The sequence below is a fragment of the Orycteropus afer genome, unplaced genomic scaffold (genome assembly GCF_000298275.1).
Source record: "Orycteropus afer afer isolate SDZICR_OR568_19922 unplaced genomic scaffold, OryAfe1.0 scaffold00022, whole genome shotgun sequence".
NCBI lineage: Eukaryota > Metazoa > Chordata > Mammalia > Tubulidentata > Orycteropodidae > Orycteropus > Orycteropus afer.
Window position 1 is genome coordinate 1,776,288 of NW_006921609.1, and position 23,902 is coordinate 1,800,189.

The 23,902-nt window shown below is 34.9% G+C and overlaps 1 protein-coding gene across 1 annotated transcript in view; it reads left to right on the plus strand.

Moving 5' to 3' along the window:
• TMPRSS15 (transmembrane serine protease 15) overlaps positions 1-23,902 on the plus strand; it is a 288,131-nt gene that overhangs the window by 97,628 nt on the left and 166,601 nt on the right. Inside the window, exons 9-11 of the mRNA XM_007934909.1 lie at positions 5,375-5,481; positions 14,182-14,322; positions 18,152-18,301. Coding sequence (XP_007933100.1) covers positions 5,375-5,481; positions 14,182-14,322; positions 18,152-18,301 — 398 coding nt within the window. The remainder of the gene's footprint in view (positions 1-5,374; positions 5,482-14,181; positions 14,323-18,151; positions 18,302-23,902) is intronic.

Here is a 23,902-nt window from a genome sequence, read left to right on the forward strand (position 1 = left end):
GGGGAGGAAGTGGGAGGGGAGCTGTTGCATTGTAAATTTTGGTCAATGACATGAGACAAAGTATATGTGAACTGCTGTATGAAAAGTGAATTTGCTCTGTAAATCATCATCAAAATAAAAATAAAAATAAAAAATGAAAAATATCATATTCTTTATTTTAAAAATCAGCAGAAATCTTTAGAAAAATCTTAAATGGCTTCCAATGAAAATGGAAATAAAAATGAAACTAAATAATCTGAACCCTTAAATGAACAATGGATTTTATTCTTTGGAATTTTATTAATATGAAATAAAAATAATTCAACTCTTAAGTACACTTACTATTACAGATAGATAAAACTTAGAAGGCATATAAGCACAACACAATAAACATCACTTGTAGTGATGTTATCATTTATGTAATATTCTTCCTATGTTAATTAAGGATCTGTATGGTTCTAGGAGCTCTGGTGGTGTAGTGCCTCAGGCATTTGACTGCTAACCAGAAGACTGGAGGTTCAAACCCACCAGCCACTCCTTGGAAGGAAGGTGGGGCAATCTACTTCTGTAGACTTACTGCCTCAGAAACCCAAGGAGGGGTTGCTATGAGTCAAAATGACTCAACAGTAGTGAGGTTTTTGTTTGTTTGTTTGTTTATGGTTCTATTAATTTCCTTTTCTGATACTTTTAAAGCTATTTTAAAAAAACAATCATTGGTTCAGGGTTGATTTTACAAAACAGAAGAAATCTAAAATGTTACCTGAAGTTAAATGTTGTATTTCTCAATGAAATTTTAGTTTTATTAAACATATAGATAATTTCTTTTTTCTCTTATAAAAGCTGATTACTGTGTTAGAGATGAATTGTTCCAGGAATTTTGATTCACTTCATAGTTAACAAATTGATGGAAAATATAATGATTTTTTTCCCTACAAGCTTGGGAGATCAAATAGTGAAGAAAACTTTATAATGCAATTTAACTACATTTTGGAATAGACCTGCCCAGGCATGGATTTACATTAAGACTGTATTTCACATGTTGTCAAAGGTTAATAAAGCGGGCAATGGAGACAATCTCTGCAGGTTCAGACCCATGTTCTTCAGACCCAGTGTTTTCTGATTCAACGTGTCATCTCAGGCAAATGACTTAACCTCTTTGAACCAAATTTCTAAATCCATAAAATAAAATTCAATATCTCTAAGTACAGGGTCAAAGTCATGATTATATGAGATGTTAAATGTAAAGGACTTAGTTTTACATTAAGTGTTCAATAAAAGTGGGCTATAAAATGATTAATTATCAATATAAAAATGTATTTGGAAAAGCATCCATGTCCTTCAAAGAATCTGAAGGTGACCATGATGGCCAATATTATAAAAATATCAGGTATTGTATTCTCTAATTAAATATACTTTCATACATACATCCTTGTGGCTCTTGGGTGTTTTTATGCAAGCAAATTGAATCTATTTAATCAGAGGGAAGTAGAGACACTATTCACTTGCTTCTCTTCTAACTTCGATTATCTTTCCTGAGGAAGTAAAAGATCCCTGGCCACAAAGGTTTCTAGGGAAGGTCTACTACATTCCATAGCTTGAATACCAGAATGCATAAAGAAAAACTCACAATAATGTTGCTTAGGACATCAAAACTTTATTGAAAAGAACAGAAATCATGAAGAATGTTGCTTTATTTCCTCCGCCTCTGTCTTCTTCAGTTTTGATGCCAGCTACTCTAAAGGTGTTATAAACAGCCTCACTACACCTGTCTCTGAACTGATCCTAACAAAAGCAGAGTTTGTATAAACAGTCATCACCATCATTTTTGCTCTTCTCTCAATCTGAGCTGGTAAGATCAAGCCAGAAAGTCTGCTTCCTCAAATTGATCTCCTCACCCCTCCCTTGTCTCATCTTACTTACCCCACCTCCAGTCTGCTGGGAGTATCCTAGAATTTCACACCACTTTACTTTTAAAAAAGAACTGCCTTGTACCTGTTTTCCCTTTTGCTTAAAAAAGTGAAAACTAGCATTCAGTGAAAATTCAGTGAAAGAAGCAGCATGCACCTAGAGCTTCAAGAGTGGCATCCCCAAGCTCCTTCCCTGTAAACTACACTGTACGTTATTTTTCCTTTACATAGACTGTTTATTCATCATGTCATTTACCATATGTTAATGTTATTTTAGGTGTTATGTGTTATTTGGTATGATTCAATAGGTTGTATTTTGGGTCTGAGAAGCTCAAAAGTTTTCCCAGTATAAAATAGTTGTAATTACTTCTTCTCTTTATGTCATTTTAGCTTTTAAAAGGTTTCACAGGAACACTCTAATTTTGGATAGCAGGGAAAAGCTGTATATCTCTGTGGGTAGTTCCTTTAGCATAGTGGCTAAGACACTTGCTTGCTAACCAGACAGCTGGCGGTTCAAACCCACCAGCCACTCCTCGGAAGGAAGGTTGGGCAATCCTACTTCCGTAGTGATACTGCCTCGGAAACCCAAGGAGGGGTCGCTATGAGTCGGGGCCAACTCGACGGCACATAACAACAACAACAACAGTTCCTTTACATCTACCTATTTCACTTCAGTGGCCCTCAAACCCAGGAGCACACCACAATCAGTCATGCAGCTTTTAAACATAAAAACCTCAGAATCCACTCCAGAACTGCTAGATCTAATACTCAGGCCTGACATCCATATCAGTGTGTATTTAAATGTTTTTACTCTACCTCCCACACTGGTAAGATCCAGAAACCTGAGTTTCTCCCTAGATGTCAAGACTTGTCCCACCCGTAGCTACAATTCCATTATCACTGTCACCACTCCTCGACTAAACTGTAGCTTATAAATTATGCTACTCACTAGGACTCTAATCTCATTTTGCCAGACATGGGGTCTTGCCACAAATGAACATTTCCCAGAAAAATCCTTTAGACTTTCTAAAATTAACTAACATTGTGTTGGATGTCCCCAACCACCAGATTAGCTAGGCTACTATTGACAAGCAAAAAACTAAAACGCCATGGTCTTGGGCAACGGACCTTGTTTAACTAGCATCCTCCAGGGCCATTCTCTGAAGATAGATCAGTCCTCAAGACTCCATCCTGGCTTTAGAAACTAAATCTTTAGTTATTATTAGTTTTTTCTCACGTCTATTTTGGGTCTATGTGCAGATAATCCATTCTGCCTCATGTACAAGCAGTTTAGACACTATAATCCAACCCCATTTTCAATACTCAAGCTCCTGTTTGTCCGACACACTGAAGAGTTGAGGGGGTTTCTGTACTTTCAGAATTCTTTGAGGGGTCCTTCCTTCACATTTTTGTTACTACTTACAGACACGGTGAACTTATAAATACAGGTTGTCCTAGATGTTTCATCTGTTTCCTTATGTAGCATAGTGCCTAAGGCACTTGACTGCTAACCAGATTGCTGGCAGTTCAAACCCACCAGCCACTCCTCGGAAGGAAGGTTGGGCAATCTACTTTCGTAGTGATACTGTCTCGGAAACCCAAGGAGGAGTCACTATGAGTAGGGTCCAACTTGATGGCAAACAACAACAACAATGCTGGAAAATGTAAATTCTCTATTTAAATGTCAAATTAAAACTTTCTAATGAGCGTGTCAAACTTTCCCTCCCATTCTTATACTGGCAGCCACATACATTATTTATTTTTTCTTATATACAAGCATGCATTAATTCCTATTGGAGAATACAATTACAAATAAATTAATCCTTGTCTTTGAATCACACAAATTCTGATAGCCACAACAATTAAATGTTTTGGTACTTGCTGTTGAGACAATTCAGATTTATTGCAATCGCATGTGTGCATAGTAAAACTGCTCTGTAGGGGTTTCAATGCCATGACCTTTAGGAAACGAATTGCCAGGTCTGTTTTTCAAAACTATGCGTAACTGAAAATTGTAGTGGTTGATATTTCCAGGGAACATTGGTTAAGTGCTCAGCTGTGAACTGAATGTAGGCAGTTTGAAATCATTTGCCATTCCCTGGGAGAGAGATGTGGCCATCAACACCATGAAGAATTATAGACTATTGTTGTTATTAGGTCATCTACAGCTCATAGCAACCCTATGCACAACAGAAGGAAACACTGCCGGGTCCTGTCCAGCCCCAAGATCCTTGCCATGAATGAGCCCATCATTGTAGCCACTGTGCAAATCCATCTTGTTGAACACTTTCCCCTTTTTTGTTGACCTTCCGCTTTACCAACCATGATATCTTTCTACAGAGAATGGTCCCTTGTGACAACATAACCAAAGTAGGTGAGATGAAGTCTGGCTATTCTTGTTTCCAAGGAGCATTCTGGCTGCACTTCTTCGAGGACAGATTTGTGCTTTTAGCAGTCCATGGTGCTTTCTGTATTCTTTGCCAACACCACAACTCAAAACCATACACTCTTCTTTGGTATTCCTTATTCATTGTCCGGAGCTCTAGTGGCATAGTACCTAAGGCATTTGACTGCTAACCAGAAGGCCGGCAGTTCAAACCCACCAGCCACTCCTCAGAAGGAAGGTTGGACAGTCTACTTCCATAGTGATACCACCTTGGAAACCCAAGAAGGCCAAGAAGAGGTTGCTATGAGTCAGATCCCACTCCACGGCTGTGAATTTCATTTGTGCATATTCATTGTCCAGCTCTCACAGGCATAAGAAGCTATTGAAAATACCATGGCTTAGGTTAGGCTCACCTTAGTCTTCAAGGAGACATCTTTGCTCTTCAGCACTTGAAAGAGGTCTTTTGCAGTAGATTTGCCCAATGCAATACATCGTCTGATGTCTTGACTGCTGCTTCCCTTGGTGTTGATTGTAAAACCAAGTAATATGGAGTTTCTTACAACTTCATTCTTTTCTCCATTTATTGTGATGCTGCTTGCTAACTGGCCCAGTTGTGAGAATTTGTGTTTTCTTTATATTGAGGTGTAATCCACACCGCAGGCTGTAGTCTTCAATATTTATCAGTAAGTGCTTCAAGTCATCCTCACTTTCAGCAAGCAAAGTTGTGTTGTCTGCATATCATAGGTTGTTAATGATTCTTCCTCCCATACTGATGCCAGATTCTTCTTCATAAAGTCCAACTTCTCGGATTATTTGCTCAACATACAGATTGAATAAATACTGTGAGAAGATACAACCCTGATGCAATCCCTTCCTAATTTTAAATCATACAGTGTCCCTTTGTTCTGTTTTATAGACTATGTATTCTTTACATTTTTTATCTTCAAAATAGATTTCACAATATAAGCTAAGCATAGCAATTTAGCATAATTTTTTTTGAAAACTAGTTTGAAATGTCTCTAAGAAATCAACAGTCTAGACGACATTAAGAGTCATGACAACTGTTTAGTGTGTAATAATCTATATTTTGCTTTTCATTTAGTGTAAACCAAGGACTTTCCATTGAATTGAGCTTTGATTCTTTTAATACATATTACACAGATGTATTAAATATTTATGAAGGCATAGGATCAAACAAGATTTTAAGAGGTAAGATTTGTAAGAGGTAAGTTACAACAAATAAATTCCATTATGAAAATGAAAATATATGGGAACTTAAATGGTGTGATATGTTTTCCTTTCGATTTTGAACTGAAGAGGGACTTAACTGTCAAGCCACTAAAAAGAATAAGTGAAAATTGTCCTAAATATAAAAACTTAAAACTTCAGTGCTTTATGTAATTATTATATGATTAGAATGCAGAGAATATCAAACAATATTGTTAATATCACATGGAAGTAAAATTTTGCTGAAGATAATTAAAAATTAATTCCCACAATATGTTGACAGGAAATGGCCAGAGGTTCAAGTTAGATTCAGAGCAGGACATGGAACAAGGGATATCATTGTTGATGTCAGATGGATCTTGATTGAAATTAGAGAATACCACAAAGATGTTGACCGGTGTTTTATTGACTATGCAAAGACATTAGACCTCATGGTTCATTACAAATTATGGATAACATTGCAAATAATAGGAATTCCAGGCACTTAATTTTGCTCATGTGGAACCTGTATATTGACCAAGAGGTAGTCATTTAAACAGAGCAAGAGGATGTTACATGATTTAGAATCAGGAAAACTGTGGATTAGGGTTACATCCTTTACCATCCTTATTCAATAAGTGTACTAAGCAAATAATCTGTGAAGCTAGACTATATGAAGAAGAATGTGGCATCAGGACTAGAGGCAGACTCATTAACCACCTGCAATATGAAAGCAAGGCTGACATGAAGCACTATACCAAAGACTATATCCTTCAATATGAATTATAATACAACATAAAAAAAAATAAATCCTCACAACGGGACCAATAAACTACATCATGATAAATGCAGAACAGATTGAAATTGTCAAAGATTTTATTGTACTTGGATCCACAATCAATGTCTGTGGAAGCAGTCATCAAGAAATCAAGCTATATATGTCACTGAGCAAATGTGCTGCAAAAGATGTCTTTAAAAAGCTAAGATGTTATGCTGAGGAGGATTATGGTAAGCCTGACCCAAGCCATGGTATTTTTCAGTCACTTCATATGTGAAAGCTGGACAATGAATAAGGAAGCCCAAAGAATAATTGATGCATTTCAATAATGGTGTTGGTGAAAAATGTGAAATCTACCAAAGAATGCCAGAAGAATTAATAAATCTCTTTTGGAAAAAAGAAGAATGCTCCTTGGAAGTGGTGATGATAAGACTTCATCTCAAGTGCTTCAGATATGTTATCAGGAGGGATGAGTCCTTGGAGAAGGCTATCATGCTTGGTATAGTAGGGGATCAGCAAAACAGAGGAAGAGCTTCAATGAGATAGATTGACACAGTGACTACAATAAGCTCGAGCATGGTAAGGATGGTGCAGAACCAGGTGGTCATGCAGTCTGTTGTACCTAGGGTCACTATGATTCACAACCAACTTGAAGTCACCTCATTACAACCAAGTGATTTTTCTAGTAATAGTATAATTACTATTTCACATAGTACTCTTTTTTAAATTAATCTTTTTTTAAAAATGTAGATTTTTCCAGAAATACAACTTCATCTTTTCTTAACATGTATTGTTTTAATGTTACTCCTCAATGAACAAAATTCAGGAAAACCTTAACAACTGTTCTCTATGTCTGCAATACCCCATAGGCTATCAACTCACTATGCTTGTTCACAATGTGTACACTACTCCTGTTTCTGGCACAACTGTTATGATATTGCTGATAAATTATAAAATAGCAACTAACAAAGGATAGAAGATTGGAAAATGAGTGGTATCATTATTATTACATAACCATTTATTATTAGGACATGAGCACTATCAAAGGCCAGGTTCTCTAGAAGAATAGTGAAATATATATAGAGAGAGATCATATAAAGCTCACTGCCATTGAATTAGATCCAACTCATAGCAACCCCTCCTTGGGTTTCTGAAGTGGTATCACTACAGAAGTAGATTGCCATAGTTCATAATTAAATCATAGAATCATTAGGCATTTTAATGATACAATTTATACACAAATAATTACCATGAAATAAAATTAAAAATTAAACATCCACAATGAAAAAAATCTGTAAGTCTATTTAAATTACAATAAGTACGAAGTTGTTAAATTTTAAGGCTTTTTTGAAATATGATTCTATTTTAAAGTGTTTTTTTAAATTACTTAATTTTCACTTAAAAATATTAGAATAAGTATTGCCCATTAAAACTTGCTTTTAAATTTAAAAAATGAACTTTTTCTTAAGACACTAGTTCTTATCCCAGCATTTATCAGATTGTCTGGTATATGTTAAAAACTCAGTAAGTGTTTGTTGAATTAAATATAAGGTAACAGACTTATATTTCTATCATTAATATCAATGTATCAAAGTATATAATCAATAGAGACAATATATTCTCTATAAAACTAAAGTTATTTTGTATTGAAATAATGGCAATACTTTCATTTCTGTTCACAAGCCCACTGTTCTTTTTTCCCCTAAAATTTTCAGAAAATCCTTTCATGTGAGTGATGCTTACAGTATTTACTTTCATTAAATGCTAATTCAGAACATATAGTTCAAATATTGTTATTATCTTTATCACATTTAAAATACATAAATATTTTATTTCAATTAAGGGTAATAGGATTATCAGAGAAACAACAAGGAAATAAAAGAATTCATTATCGCAATATACATGTCATTTGTTTGCTTAGGGGTAAATCAGCAAATTCTAAGTAAACAAATTCTAAGAACATTTCCAGTCATTTTTATATAAATCACTCATGTAAAAGTCTCTTAATAGTAGGAAGTGATAAAGAAAGGCAGGCATAATGTAAAGAGGGGTGATACAGAGTGCAATAGAGGCTTCTCCAGATGATAAAGGGAATTGAAGTATGTCAGAATAAGTTTATATAAGAATTAGTTAAAAATTATTTAATTTGCAGTGATGAAGGTGCAATATCCAATTCAATAATGGTAGTAAATATCAATACTGGATATGAAGAAGGTGGAAGATGGTCAGCAAGGTCATTTAAATTTTTTTTCTGTTGTTCAGAAAAATATATAAGTATTTATATACAACCTCAAAAATGGCATAAAAATAGCCTGAATAAGCACAAACTGGTTCCAAATTGACAAGCACAGAAAATGTGTTTTCCCAAATAAGTAGTTGTTATGACATTTTTTACATTCTCAAACGCTTAGCTAGTATTCCATTCCCAGAGTACTGCCAACTACAATGTAACTATGGTTTAAAACTATGCCTTCAGAAAGCAGTAACAATGTAGGTACAAGGAGCTCTTGTGGTGCAGTGGTTATGGCATCCGGCTGCTAACCAAAAGATAGGAAAGATAAGGCAGTCTTCTTCCTTTAAGGTCTACAACCTTGGAAAACATATGGGGTACTTGTACTCTGTCCTATAGGGTCACTATGAGTCAGAATCGACTTGATGGCATTCCGTTTGATTTGGTTATATAGGTATACAAAAGTGTGCACAGTTATACCCAGAGGTATATAAAAAACAGTGGGTCTTCTTAATTATTGTTTTTTCTTAAAAGGCATTTTTCCTACAACAAATATGATTATATTGTAGATAAGATATGAAAATAATATGCGCAAATATTTTTCCATTTTAACCATTTTCAGTAAGCCTCATTCTTTCATTTCACCACTTTTGGGTAAACTCAGTAGTATACATTCAGTCACCTCTGTTGATAGCGGTACATTACATGGAAAAATCTAACAAGCAGAGGCTCTCAAAGATTCTCCAATAACAGTGCTTACTATAATTATTTCTTCCACAGAACTCCCATGGCAGTGTTCCCATATCAAACAATTCCACAATTAATTTTCTTTAGAACTGTGAATTATTCTAATAAGTGAATCATGATTAGTTCTTCAACATATCACCATCACTAGGTACCAGGTCAACCTCACAATGGCCACTCAATGAGATATGTTGAATATATTAAAATTATTTATAACAAGCCAAATAAAAACTGTAATATAAAATATCTACTTTTAAAAATATGGTAAAATAAATGTTTTGAACTAAATCTATTGAATCATACAAAGTAGAAGGTCCAGCATTCCTGCCCATTATTCTTTTTCCAAATCCCCCTGAATCTTAACCATGCCTCCTTGTTTTCTTGCTGAAAAACCTATTCATCAGAACCTTTGTTATTAAAACACAAATGATGATCTTATTGAGCTAATTCACACTTAAATGCAGTTGGCAAGTTCATATAAATTAGTAGCCATAGAAAGGTTGGTCTTGAGTTTTCTTAAAGAATTAATGTTAAAAATGTATGTCTGCTGTGGAAAAACCTAGCTTCAAAATTATTTGTTGCTGTTGCTGTTATTTGCCATGGAGTCGGCCCTGACTCATAGCGACCCCTCCTTGGGTTTCCAAGGCAGTATCGCTACGGAAGTAGGAATGCCCAACCTTCCTTCCGAGGAGTGGCTGGTGGGTTTGAACCGCCAGCCTTCTGGTTAGCAGTCAAGTGCCTTAGGCACTATGCTACCAGAGCTCCGTATTGTTTTATTTTTGTACATAACTCTGGCTTTTTATATAGCCAAATGTGATTATTTACTCACTTGTCAAATATTTATTAAAAATTTCTAAGTTTTGTGCAATGACAGAGGAACAAAAAGATTAAGTCAAAATCTCTAACTTTTAAGAGTTCACAAATTTCTGCCTTTGGGGTGATACTAAAACAATATGTAGTATTCATTGAGCACTTAGTATACACCAGTTATTGTATCACATAGAGATTATATATTTACTGCCTATCACAAATATATGTGGGGAGTACTATTATATTGAGGAGACCTGGTGGTACAATGGTTAAGCTCTCTGCTGCTAACCAAAATGTTGTCTGTTTAAGTACACACAGTTGCTGCAAGGGAGAAAAATGTAGCAATATCCATCTGTAAAGATTACAGCCTAGGAAACTCTATGGTTAAATTCTTCTTGGTCAGATGAGGCTGTTTTGAGTCAGAAACAACTCAATGGCACCCAACAACAATACTATTATATATTCTATTATATATATTAGAATATTTAATATTATATTATGATAAAGAAACTTAGGCACAGAGAAACTTACTAAGACATGGCATCAGGAATGATTGCCATACTATTCTGGAGCTTTCACTCTCAACTGATATCCTCCACTACATTCCTAGATACCTAAGATGCACATCTCTCATTGGATCTGTGGTTCTGGAATGTTTTTGAGCCAAGAAGACTTAAATAATCTGTTGAAAGTTTTACAAACTCCCATAAACACAAATATTCCACACCATTTCCAGAGGTTTTTATTCATCTCTGAGTCCTATTAATGAACCCCAGGACATAAACTCCTGAACTATGTAGATTACGGCAGTGAACATTAGACAATGGGAAGATTACACACATTGCAACTATCAAGGCTACCACTGAACAACTGTCACATTCAGATTCAAGCACAAGCCATTGTCTTCCAAAATTCCACTGCTATGGAAAAGAAAAAAAGCAAGAGAGAGAGAAGTAGATAAATTTAAAGCAGATTTAGAATGTTCATTTCCTAAGTGAGTAGATATTATAAACCAGAAAAGTTTTCATTCAATGTGAGAACTATTTGGGATACACAGTTACCTATACTGGTGAGAGGGGTTGAAATAACCTGAGAAAATACTGAACAAATGTCACAATATTTTTGGAGAAAACACTGAGGTGTAACTCAACATTTGTTAAATATGTTCTTGCTGTTTGATTCTGCTAAAATTATTTTGAGTGTCTCATATTTTGGGGGCAAATTTTGGCATGAGAATTACAGAATTTTCAATTACTTACAAAAAGGAACCCTCTTTAGAACTCAATAAGTAACAGTGGACTTTGACTCCAACATGGAAATGTGATTACTTTATGAACCTAAATCTATTGCCTAGATTAGATTATCAAACTAGGATGCTAAGTTAGTTTTAACATCACAGTTATATGCTATATCTGTTTATATACTATATGTTGTTGTTGTTGTTAGGTGCCATCAAGTCAGTTCCAACTTGTACTGACCCTATATACAACAGAACTAAACACTGCCTGGTCCTGCACCATCCTCACAATCATCACTATGCTTGAGCCCATCGTCCCTGTGTCTAACTATCTTATTGAGAGAGTCTTTCCTTTTGACACCTGCTCTCTATTTTACCAAGCATGATATCCTTCTCCAGGGACTGGTCCTTTCTGATAATATCACAAAAGTATGGAAGAAGAAGTCCTGCCATTCCTGCTTCTAAGGAACATTCTGGCTGCACTTCTTCTGAGACAGATTTTTTTCTTTCTCTGGCAGTCCATAGTATTTTCAATATTCTTTGCCAACATCACAACTCAAATACATGAATTCTTCTGTGGTCTTTTTCTTCATTATCCAGCTTTCGCATGCATATGAGGCTATTGAAAATATTACGGTTTGGATCAGGTTTATCTTAGCGTTCAGAGGGATGTCTTTACTTTCTAACACTTTAAAGAGCACTTTTGCCGCAGATTTTCCCAATGCACTTCATTGTTTAGTTTCTTGACTGCTTCTTCCATGAGTGTTATATATCCAAACAATTCCCTTTTGGTCTACTTGAAGGTTCCATATGGGTAAAATTAAGTGTTCTGCAACTCTCATTCTTTGCAATCTTATTCATGATAAGAATAAGGTTGTGATCCACACAATCAAGTGCCTTTTCATAGTCAATAAAACACCACTCATCTATCAGGCTTTTTTTTGTACTCTAGTGGTTTGCATGATTTTAAAATCAGGAAATGTGTGCATCATGGTTATATCTTTTCACCATACTTATTAAATCTGTATGCTGAGCAAATAATCCAAGAAGCTGGCCTATATGATAAATAATGAAAAATCAGGATTGTAGGAAGACTCATTAACAATGTAGATATGACACAACTTGCTTGCTAAAAGTGAAGAAGACTTTAAACACCTACTGATGAAAATCAAAGACTATAGCCTTCAGAGTGAGTTACACCTGAACATAAAGAAAACAAATATTCTCACAAATGGACCAATAAGCAATGTCATGTTGAATGGAGAAAAGTTTGAAGTTGTCCAGGATTTCATTTCAGTTGGATCCACAATCGACGCTCATGGAAGCAACAGTCAGTTTTATGATACATGCTTTACCTTATATACATATGCCTTATACATAAAGAAAGTTATGTTTTTAGGGTTTTGGTTTTTTTTTTTTTTTTTTGCCCTCAAGAATCAATTTTCACCATCTTGAGAAAACATCAACCTTTTGGAGAATGCATGTGCTTGACTATGATTGTGAAAGCAAATTTCATTCAACAATGATTTTTGTAAATCATCGTATAGTAAGGACTATACCAAGTCTAAGAGCTCTGGTGTCACATAGGTTAAAGAATTCAATTGCTAACCAAAATGCCATAAGTTTGAACCCACCAGCCACTCCCTTGGAGAAAGTTGAGGCAATCTTCCATAAGGATTTACACCCTTGAAAACACTATGAGAAAGTTCTATTTTGTCCTACAGAATCACTCTGAGTTGGAATTAACTTGATGATTGCCACATCCATCATGGCAGCATAGGTCATGAAACAGAACAACACAAAAAGTTTAAAGGATTTAAGAGAAATGGGGGCCAGGCAGACGCTCTGAGTATTCTGCAAGAGTGACCTCTGATGCATCCGTTCTCCTTTATTTACATATAAACACTTGATTACATCATTATTCTTGGAATTTTCTTAATACAATCAGTACAATCAAGTATTCTCTAAAAAATTAAAATTTTACTCTTTCCCGCACCTGGAGGTAATGGATGATTAGCTTATCAAAAGCTTTTACATGAATGGTAAAAGATTACCAAAATACATTATTTTAAGATATGAGAACCAGTTAATGATTATTAAAGTTTATTATTCTAAGGTATGAGATAATTATTAAGGTGTGTAATTCTAAAGTATAAGATAGTCCATCAAGGTAATCAACATTCTTTATTGGAACAATGTTTTTCCTTAACTGTTTTTCCTTAACACACAAAGTTCTGACAAGCAGGTATTCAATCATAAGAGAGGACTTGCCTTCTCTTAGCTGCTGTTAGAATATATGCCTTGTAAACATGTCCTTTTGGTGGTCTTTTTCTTGGTTTCCAACAGATGGTAATGGGTATACTGAGCCCTGGAAAGCAAATATTTGGAAGGATATTTTTAAGGAGCCCAGAGACAAGACAGAAAAATGAGAAAATCAATATAAAATTCTGTAAGGATAATCTATGGGCCACCAAGGATTATATTGAGGCTCTCCATGATATGGAATTACTATTTGTTTCTATTACTGTGACCTAGTTTTAGCTCCTGTGGTTATGGCATGGGAAATACCAGATATAGCCAAATATTTTAGTTTTATAAATCTTTAGCTTGCATGTTTCTTAGAGAAACTTTTCCAGTAAAGAAATGCATGCTTTCTTTTTATATGTATATGTATAATGTATAATATATAGAGATAATATTCAAAGAAAATTTTTAAAAGTTCATATTTTTTCAAATTGTAGATCTCTATAATAATTATTAGAAATTTTTTTATTCTTAGATGAGCAATTTCAATGAAAATAAAATAATTATAGGACTAATCCATTGAGTTAACCAAGTGGCATTCAATTAGATAGATAGATAAATAGATATCTCCATGTAATAGTCATTCATATTCTTTTGTAGCTTCTGTATGGGAAACCAATCCTGGTACAATTAGGATATTTTCCAACCAAGTTACCGCCACTTTTCTTATAGAATCTGATGAAAGTGACTACCTTGGATTTAATGCAACATATACTGCATTTATCAGCACAGAGCTTAATAGTAAGTGTTGTTTTTTCTTCAGCCTTTGAATTTTCAGATGTTTTGGTATTGTAATGAAATTTTAAATATAGTAGAACATACAATTTTATAACAAAATTATAACTTGTTTCATTATGCACTTCTTAAATCAGCATCTCTTATGTCCATCTCCGTCTACTTGATATTTGGAAAAGAAATAAGAGTACACATTGTTCAAATAAGTTGAATAATGGAGAAAAATTAAAAATCAAATGCATGCTCAATTAATATTTATGTACTACAAGTGTAAAATTAAAAGAAAATTCTTAGAATAAAACAAATTTGAGTATCCTCCACCACTTTTCTATCAGATTGTCATCAGATTATGGTGGCTTGTGTGTTGCTGTGATGCTAGAAGCTATACCACTGGTATTTCAAGTACCAACAGGGTCCCCCATGGTGGATGGATTTCAGCGAAGCTTTGAGACTATGACAGACTCAAAGAAGGAAGGGATCATCCACTTCTCAAAGAATAGGGAAAACCTTATGAATTGCACAAAGACACTGTCTAATATGTTACTGGAAATAAAAAGCTTTTGGGGACCTCTGTTTGCTGATGTGGAACAACTCAAAATAAGAAGAAACATCTGCAAGTATTGATTAATAGAATATAGAATGTATGATGTATGAATTTAGGAAAGCTGAAAGTTGCCAGTAATGAAATCTGACACATAAATATAAATAACCTAGACATTAATGAACTGAAATAGACTGGTTTTGGACATTTTGAATCCGAAAACCATATGATCTACTATATTGAGAATGACAAATTGAAGAGGAGTGTCATAGCATTCACCATCACAAAGAATGGTTGATCTATCCTAAAGTGCAATGCCATCAGTGATAGGAAAATATCCATATACCTACAAGGAAGACCAGTTAATACTACTATTATTCAAATTTACATACCAATCACCAAAGCTAAAGATGAGGAAATTGAAGATTTTGGCCAACTTCTGCAGTCTGAAATTGACCAAATATGAAATCAAAATGTCTTGATTATTACTGGTGATTGGAATTCAAAAGTTGGACACAAAAAAGAATCACCTGCAATTGGAAAATATGGCCTCGGTGATAGAAATAGCACTAGAGTTCACACGATAGAATTTTTCAAGACAAATGACATTCATTGCAAATAACTTTTTTCAACAACATAAATGATGGCTATACCTTTAGACTTAACCAGATGGAATACACAGGAATCAGATCAACTACATCTGTGGAAAGAGGTGATGGAGAAGCTCACTATCTTCAGCCAAAGCAAGGCCAGAAGCTGACTGTGGAACAGACCATTAACTACTGATATGCAAGTTCAAGTTGAAGCTGAAGACAATTAAAAAACAAGTGCACAAGAACCAAAATATGGCTTTGATTATATTCCTCCTGAATTTAGAGACCATCTAAAGAGCAGATTTGATGCATTGAACACCAATGACCGAGACCAGGGGAATTGTGGGATGACATCAAGAACATCATCCATGAAGAGAGCAAAAGTTCATTAAAAGAAAGAAAAGACCAAAATGGATGTCAGAAGAGGCTCTGAAACTTGTCCTTGAATGGAGACTAACTAAAGCAAGGGGAAGAAATAAATGACAAGGTCTAAGAACTGAACAGAAGATTTCAAGGAGCAGCTCAAGAAAACAAAGTTAGTTATTGCCATGAAATTTGCAAGGACCTGGAGTTAGAAAATCAAAAGAGAAGAATATGCTTGGCATTTCTCAAGCTGAAAGAACTGAGGAAAAAAATTCAAGCCTCTAGCTGCAATATTGAAGGATTCTATGGGCAAAATATTGAATGATGCATGAAACATTAAAAGAAGATGGAAGGAATATACAAAGTCAATGTACCAGAAAGAATCAATCACTGTTCATCCATTTCAGGAGGTGGTGTATCATCAAAAACCAATGGTATTGAAGGAAGAAGTCTAAACTGAATTGAAGGAATTGATGAAAAACAAGGCTCCAGGAATTGATGGGATACCCATTGAGATGTTTCAACAAATGGATGCTGTGCTGGAGACACTCACATGGCTATACCAGGAGATTTGGAAGACAGCTACCTGGCCGACTGACTGGAAGAAACCCATATTTGTACCCACTCCAAAATAAAGGATCCCATAGAGTGTGGAAATTATCAAACAATATCATTAATATCACACACAAGTAAAATCTTGCTGATGATAATTCTAAAATAGTTGCAGCTGTATACTGACAGAGAACTTCCAGAACTGCAAACTGCATTCAGAAGAGGACATAGAACAAGGGATATCACCGTGTATGTCAGATGGATCTTGACTGAAAAGAAAGAATGCAAGAAAGATGTTTACTTGTATTTTATTGACTATGCAAAAGCATTTGACTGTGTGGATCATAAAAAGTTATGGATAACATTGAGATAAATTGGAATTCCAGAATGCTTAATTGTGCTCATGATGAACTTGTACAGAGACCAGGAGGCTCTTGTTCAAACAGAACAAGTGGATAACACATGGTTTAAAGTCAGGAAGGGAGTGTTTCAGGGATACATCATTTCACCATATTTATTCAATCTATATGCTGAGCGAATGATCTGAGAAGTTGGACTATAGGAAGAAAGGTGAGGCATCAGAGTTGGAGGAAGGTTGGTTAACAACCTGCAATTGTAGGTGACACAAGTTTGCTTGCTGAAAGTGAAGATGACTTGAAGCACTTACTGATGAAGATTATAGACTATAGTCTGAAGTATGGGTTACATCTCATTAAAGGAAAATTAAAATCCTCACAAATGGAACAATAAGCAGCATCACGATAAGTAAAGAAAAGATTTAAGTTGCTAAAGATTTCATATTACTTGGTTCCACAATAAACACCAATGGAAGCAGCAGTGAAGACATCAGACTATGTACTGCACTGGGCAAATCTGCTGCAAAAGACCTCTTTCAAGTGCTGAAGAGCAAAGATGTCTCTTTGAAGACTAAGGTGCACCTAACCGGAGCCATGGTATTTTCAATCACCTCATATGCATGTGAAAGCTGTACAATGAATAAGGAAGACCAAAGAAGAGTTGATGCTTTTGAGCTGTGGTACTGCAAAGAATACTGAAAGTACCATGGACTGAAAAAAGAACTAGCAAATTCATCCTGGAAGAAGTGCAGGCAGAGTGCTCCTTGGAAGTGAGAATGGCCAGACTTTATCTCACCTACTTTGGTCATGCTGTGAGAAGGGACCATTCCCTGGGGAAGAATATCATGCTTGGTAAAGTGGAGGGTCAATGAGAAAGGAGAAGACTCTCAGTGAGATGGATTGACACAGTGACTGCTAGGATGGGCTTAGGTATAGCGGGGATTGTGAGGCTGGCACAAGAACAGACAGTGATTCATTTTGTTGTAGGTAGGATCATTATGAGTCAGAGCCAACTCAACAGCACCTAAAAACAACAACAACGAGAGCATTCTAAATTAACTTAATTTTAACTAGAATCATGAATTTAGCTAATAGGGAAGAGAAAAATGTGGGACAAAGTTTGCATGGGTAAACCAATGGAAATAAGGTATACAAATTTTGTTCAAGGAACAACATGTGAATGTTTGCCAAAGTCTTGCTAAATTATATAAAACACATGTATCTAGCAGAATTGACTAGAAAAAAAAAAGCTGTTTTTGAACTAAATGAACATTAATAAAGAATAAAGAAGAATATATAAAGAATAATGAATTTCTGCTTGCCCCTTATTTATAAACTCTATAAAATTATTTTCAATGCAAACTATTACAGTTTCTCACATTGTGAACTACATTTCAGTGTTTTATTTCCCATTCTTTTTTAATTCACAGATTTTGAGAAAATTAATTGCAATTTTGAGGATGGTTTTTGTTACTGGATCCAGGATCTAAATGATGATAATGAATGGGAAAGGATTCAAGGAAATTCCTTTCCTCCTTTCACTGGACCAAATTTTGATCACACTTTGAGAAATATTTCAGGTATAATTCATTTTATTTATAAATCAAAAGGCAAGATTGTATGTTGTTCTCCTGCAGTTTAAAATGAGCAGTACTAATACAAGAAAGTCTTTCTATATTATCTTTACTTTAAATAATGAAATAATAAATGTATTTAAAATAAAAGTCAAAGTAAAAATGAGTGTGTTTCAAAAACGTTTATCTTAGCCATTCACAACATGTTAAAAACTATATTGAGGCCATTAAGCACAAGGAGACTTGGATTGTCACCCCAGGTTTGCTGCTCCAAATTTGCCACTTCTTTGCTAAGTAGACATGATTAAGTCATTAACTTTTCTGAACTTTGTTCTCCTTTGCCTTAATTTCATTTTTGGATGGTTGATTGTTCATGTATAGGAAGAAAGTAGAGTTTCATTATTGATCATGTATCCTGCAACTTTGACGAACTCATTTATTAGCTCTAATAGTTTTTAGGCAGTTCTGGTGGTGCAGTGCCTAAGGCATTTGTTAGCCAACCAGAACGTTGGTGGTTCAAACCCAGCAGCTGCTCCATGGAAGGAAGATGGGGCAATCTACTTCAATAAAGAATTACTGTCTCGGAAACCCAGTGAGTGTCACTATAAATCAGAATCTACATCAGAATCAGATGGTAGTGAGCTTTTTATTGTGGTGTTGTTTTGTTTAATAGTTTTATAGTTTCCTTGTTGTTGTTATGTGCCATCGAGTCGGACCCGACTCATAGCGACCCCTCCTTGGGCTTCTAAGGCAGTATCACTATGGAAGTAGGAATGCCCAATTTTCCTTCTGAGGAGTGGCTGGTGGATTTGAACCGCCAGCCTGCTGGTTAGCAGTCAAGTGCCTTAGCCACTATGCTACCAGAGCTCCCATAGTTTCCTTAGGATAATCTATTATAAAATCATGTTACTTTGAGATACCTTTTCTTAGACAATTACAATATTTATGACCTTTTTTTTTTTTTTTTAATTTTTATTGTGATTTGTGTGAAAGCTTACAGAGGAAATTCATCTTCCAGACAGCAGTTCATATACACTTTGTCTCATGACATTGACTGCAATCTCTCATAATGCAACAGCTCTCCTCTCACTTCCTCCCCATAATGACCTCTTCTTCCCTGTGTCCTTCCCTCCCATGTACTCCTGCCCCTAGAGCTGTCTCCCTGTGCATATACAGATCTTCTATTCTCCCATCATTGATCTCTCCAAGGCCTAAATGCTCAGGTTATGTGCCCGTCTTTTGTTTGGCTGGAAACCACAGGAGTGGTTCAATGCCAAACCTAAAGGGCAGCTAAGGGGAATAGTCTCAGGGGTTCCACCAGGCTCTATCAGACCAGTATAATTGGTCCCCCTCTTTTTTTTTTTAATTATTTTTGAGTTTTGTTCCACATTGTTCTCCCACTCTATCTAGCATCTGGGAGTGTGATACCTCCTACTTTGTTGTTCTTCCATAGTGCTTAGCTTATCCAAGGTCTCTGTCCTTTTCATATGAAATTGTTATTGCTGTTGTGCCATCGAGTAGGCCCCAACTCATAGCGACCCCTCATTGGGTTTCCGAGGCAGTATCACTATGGAAGTAGGATTGCCCAACCTTCCTTCCGATTTTTCCATATCTTTAAAGAACCTTGGTGGGATCTGGATTGGGATTGCATTGAATGTACAGATCTTTGGGTAGAATTGACATTTTCACAAAGTTCAATATGCCTATCCATGAGCATGGTATGTTCTTCCATTTAGGTATATCTCTTATGGTTTCTTGACGTAGTCTTTTGTAGTTTTCTTTGTACAGGTCCTTTGTGTCCATGATAAAATTTATTCCCTGTTATTTTATTTATTTTTTTTTTTAGCTATTGTATATGGTACTGATTTCTTTATTTCTTTTTTAGCAGTCTCTTTGCTGATGTAGAGGAATCCAAATGAATTATGTATGGGGATCTTGTATCCTGCCACTATGCTAAATCTCTCAATGAGTTCCAGTATTTATTTATTTATTTATGTATGTATGTATGTATGTATGTATGTATGTATGCTAAGACTCTTGGGTTTTCTATGTATAGGACCATAGCATCAGTAAATAGGGATAGTCTTACTCCTTCCTTACCAATTTGGATGCCATTGATTTCCCTTTCTTGCCTTATGACCTAGGACTTCCCATACAATGTTGAATAGAACTGGTGATATAGGGCATCTTTGTCTGGTTCCTGTTCGCAAGGGTAATGGTTTCAGTCTGTCCATTGAGAAGAATATTGGCTGTTTGTTTTGCATGTATGCCCTTTATTTTGTTGAGGAATGTCACTTCTATTCCTGTTTTGCTGAGAGTTTGATCAGGAATGGGTGTTGGATTTTATCAAATGCTTTTCCTGTATTGATTGATATGATCATGTAGTTCTTTTCCTTTGTTTTATTTAGGTAATGGATGACATTATTGCTTTTCTAATGTTGAACCATCCTTGTATACCTGATATGAATTGCACTTAGTCATAATGTATTACTTTTTTGAAATGTTGTTGGAGTCTATTGGTTAGAATTTTGTTGAAAATTTTTGCATTTATATTCATGAGGGATATTGGTCTGTAGTTTTCCTTTTTTGTGATGTCCTTGCCTGGTTTTGGCATCAAGGTTATGCTCACTTTATAAAATTAATTTGGGAGGATCACAGTCTTTTCTGTGTTCTGGAATAGTTTGAGAAGCATTGCTGTCAGTTCCTTGCTGAACGTTTCACAGAATTCTCCAATGAAACCATCTGGGCCAGGATTTTTTTTTTTGTTGATAATTTTTTATGACCTGTTACATTTCTTGTTTTCTTGAGTCTATTCAACTTTTCCACCTCAATCTGTGTTACTTTAGGTAATAAATATGTTTCTAGAAACCTGCCAATTTCTTCTAGATTTTCAAATTTTTTTGAGTACAGTTCTTCATAGTATTGTGATATTATCCTTTTCATTTCATTTCGTTCTGTTGTGGTGTCACCCATTTTGTTTCTTATTCGTGTTATTTGTATTCTCTCCCTCTTTTACTTTGTTAAATTTGCCAGTTGTTTTTTAATTTTATTAATCTTTTCAAAAAACCAGCTTCTAGTCTTGTTTATTTTTTCTATTGTCTTTCTATTTTCTGTTTCATTGATTACTGCATGAATCTTTATTATTTCCTTTCTTCTGGTGACTGTAAGTTTTTCTTACTGTTCTTTTTTTTTAATTGTTGGAGATGTTTAAGGTATTGATTTTGCATCTTTCTTCTTTTTTGATGTATGCACTTATTGCTATAAATTGGCCTCTGATCACTGCTTTTGTTGTGTCCCAAAGATTTTAGTATGCTGTGTTTTCATTCTGGTTTGAGTCAAAGAACAGTTTTATTTCTTTTTTTTTTTTAATTTCTTCTATTACCTAGTCATTCTTAAGGAGAGTGTTGTTCAGTTTCCATGTGTTTGCTCTTTTTCCATTGGTCTTCCTATTGTTGATTAATAATTTTATTGCACTGTGATCTGAGAAGATGCTTTGCAGTATATCAATGTTTTTAAACTCATTAATATTTGCTTTATGGTCTAACATATGCTCTATCCTGGATGATGTTCCATGTGCACTGGAAAAGAATGTATATTGTGCTGTTGTTTAGTGAAGTGTTCTGTAGATGTATATAAGGTCATATTGGTGGATTTTGTATTGTTTAGTTCTGCATCTTTGTTGAATTTATTTCCAGTTGTTTTATCTTTCATTGAAAGTGATGTTTGAAAGTCCCCTGCTATGGATATGGATTCATTTATTTGTCTTTTCAATTGTTGTGTCATATGGTGGTTTTCATCTTAAAGTCAATTTATCATAAATTAGTATTGCCACCCCTGCTCTTTTATGGTTGCCATCTGCTTCATATATCTTTTTCCAACCTTTGATTTTTAGTCTATTTTTGTCTTTATCTCTAAGGTGTGTCTCTTGTAGACAGCATATTGATGGGTTATATTCTCTTATCCAGTCTGCAACTCTCCATCTCTTGAGTGGTGCATTTAACCCATTGGCATTCTGTGTAATTATAGAATGTATGAATTTGTTGCTGTCATTTTTTTTATGTATTTTTTGTGTTGTTCCTGATTTCTTTGTTCCATATAATTATCTGTGCTGAGCTCATTTTGTTTATCAATCATTTTATAATTTCCTTCATTGCTGTTCTTTTAATATTTGCTAAATATTTGTGCTTGTCCTCTTTTTTATTGTGATGTGAAGGTTTATCATTTTTCTTTGAGGTTACCCCCCTGTGATTTATAATTTTCTCCCCAAGTTTAGAACAGTCCATTCTGTCTTACAACTCTCTAGACTTCATCACCAATTAGATATTCTGTAGTTACACTATTTTTTCTTTCTTTTTGCTTTGTAAACGTCCTCTTTTGTCAATTGATGTATTTGGTTCCCTGTTTACAATCTTGTAGGCTTATTTTATTTTGGATGCTTCCATAACTGGGTTGGGTTCTGGGTTATGTCATCATGTGTACCCATGGTCTGTTGTTGTTTGCTCTTATTGATTCTCTTTCCAAAAGACTTCCTTTAGCATCTCTTGTATGTTTGGTCTGGTTTTAACAAATCCCCTTAATTTCAGCTTATCTGGAAATCTCCTAATTTCACCATCATATTTGAGGGACAATTTTGCTGGGTATATAATTCTTGCTTGGAAATTTTTCTCTTTCAGGGTTTTATATATACCACCCCATTGATTTCTTCCCTGCATGGTTTCTGCTGAGAAATCCTACCCTTTGTAGGTAACTTTTCATTTTTCCTGTGCTGCTTTCAGGATTCTTTCTTTCTCTTTGGTTTTGGTGAGTTTGATGATGAGATGTCTTGGTGATTTTCTTTTGGGGTCTATCTTGTTTATGGTTCACAAGAATTCTTGAATGGATGTATTCTCATCTTTCATTATATCAGGGAAATTTTCTTCCAACAAATCTTGGACAATTTTCTCAGGGGTGTTATTTTTCTCTTTCTTTTCTGAAGTTCTTATTACATGTAGGTTAATCTTTCTGATGGTATCCCACATGACTCTTAGGCTTTCTTCATTTTGTTTTGATCTTTTTCTGATTGATCCCTTTCAAAGAAGTACTGAGATATTTGTCTTCAATCTCCTTAATTCTGTCTTCCATTGATTCAATTCTATTCCTTTGACCTTTCAATGTGTTATCTATTTCTAAAAATTTAGAATGAGTCTTCTGGATTTCTATCTGTAGATTTTGTATAACTTCTAATTTTTCATTCATTTTGTCATTTTGTTCTTCTGTTTTCTTCTGAAATTTTCTAGGGTTTTTTCTGTGTTTTCCTTAAATTTTCAGTATTTTCCTTGATCTGTCTCTCAATCTGTTGAAGATAGCTAAATATAATTCCTTTGAATTCCTTATCAGAGAGTTCCAATGCTGCTTCTTCTTCAGGGATGTGTTCTGGGTATCTATCCTGCTCCCTTGTTTCTACTGCTTTATCTTCAGTCTTTATGTGCACTGTGATGGTTTGTTGTCTCTGAGACACTGTTCCTTGATGATTATAGGTTAGATTGATTCACTCAAGATTTTCTTTTCTGTTCTTTTTTTTTTTTTTTTTGCTGTACCTGAGTAAGCACGGTACTGTGTTCCTCTATT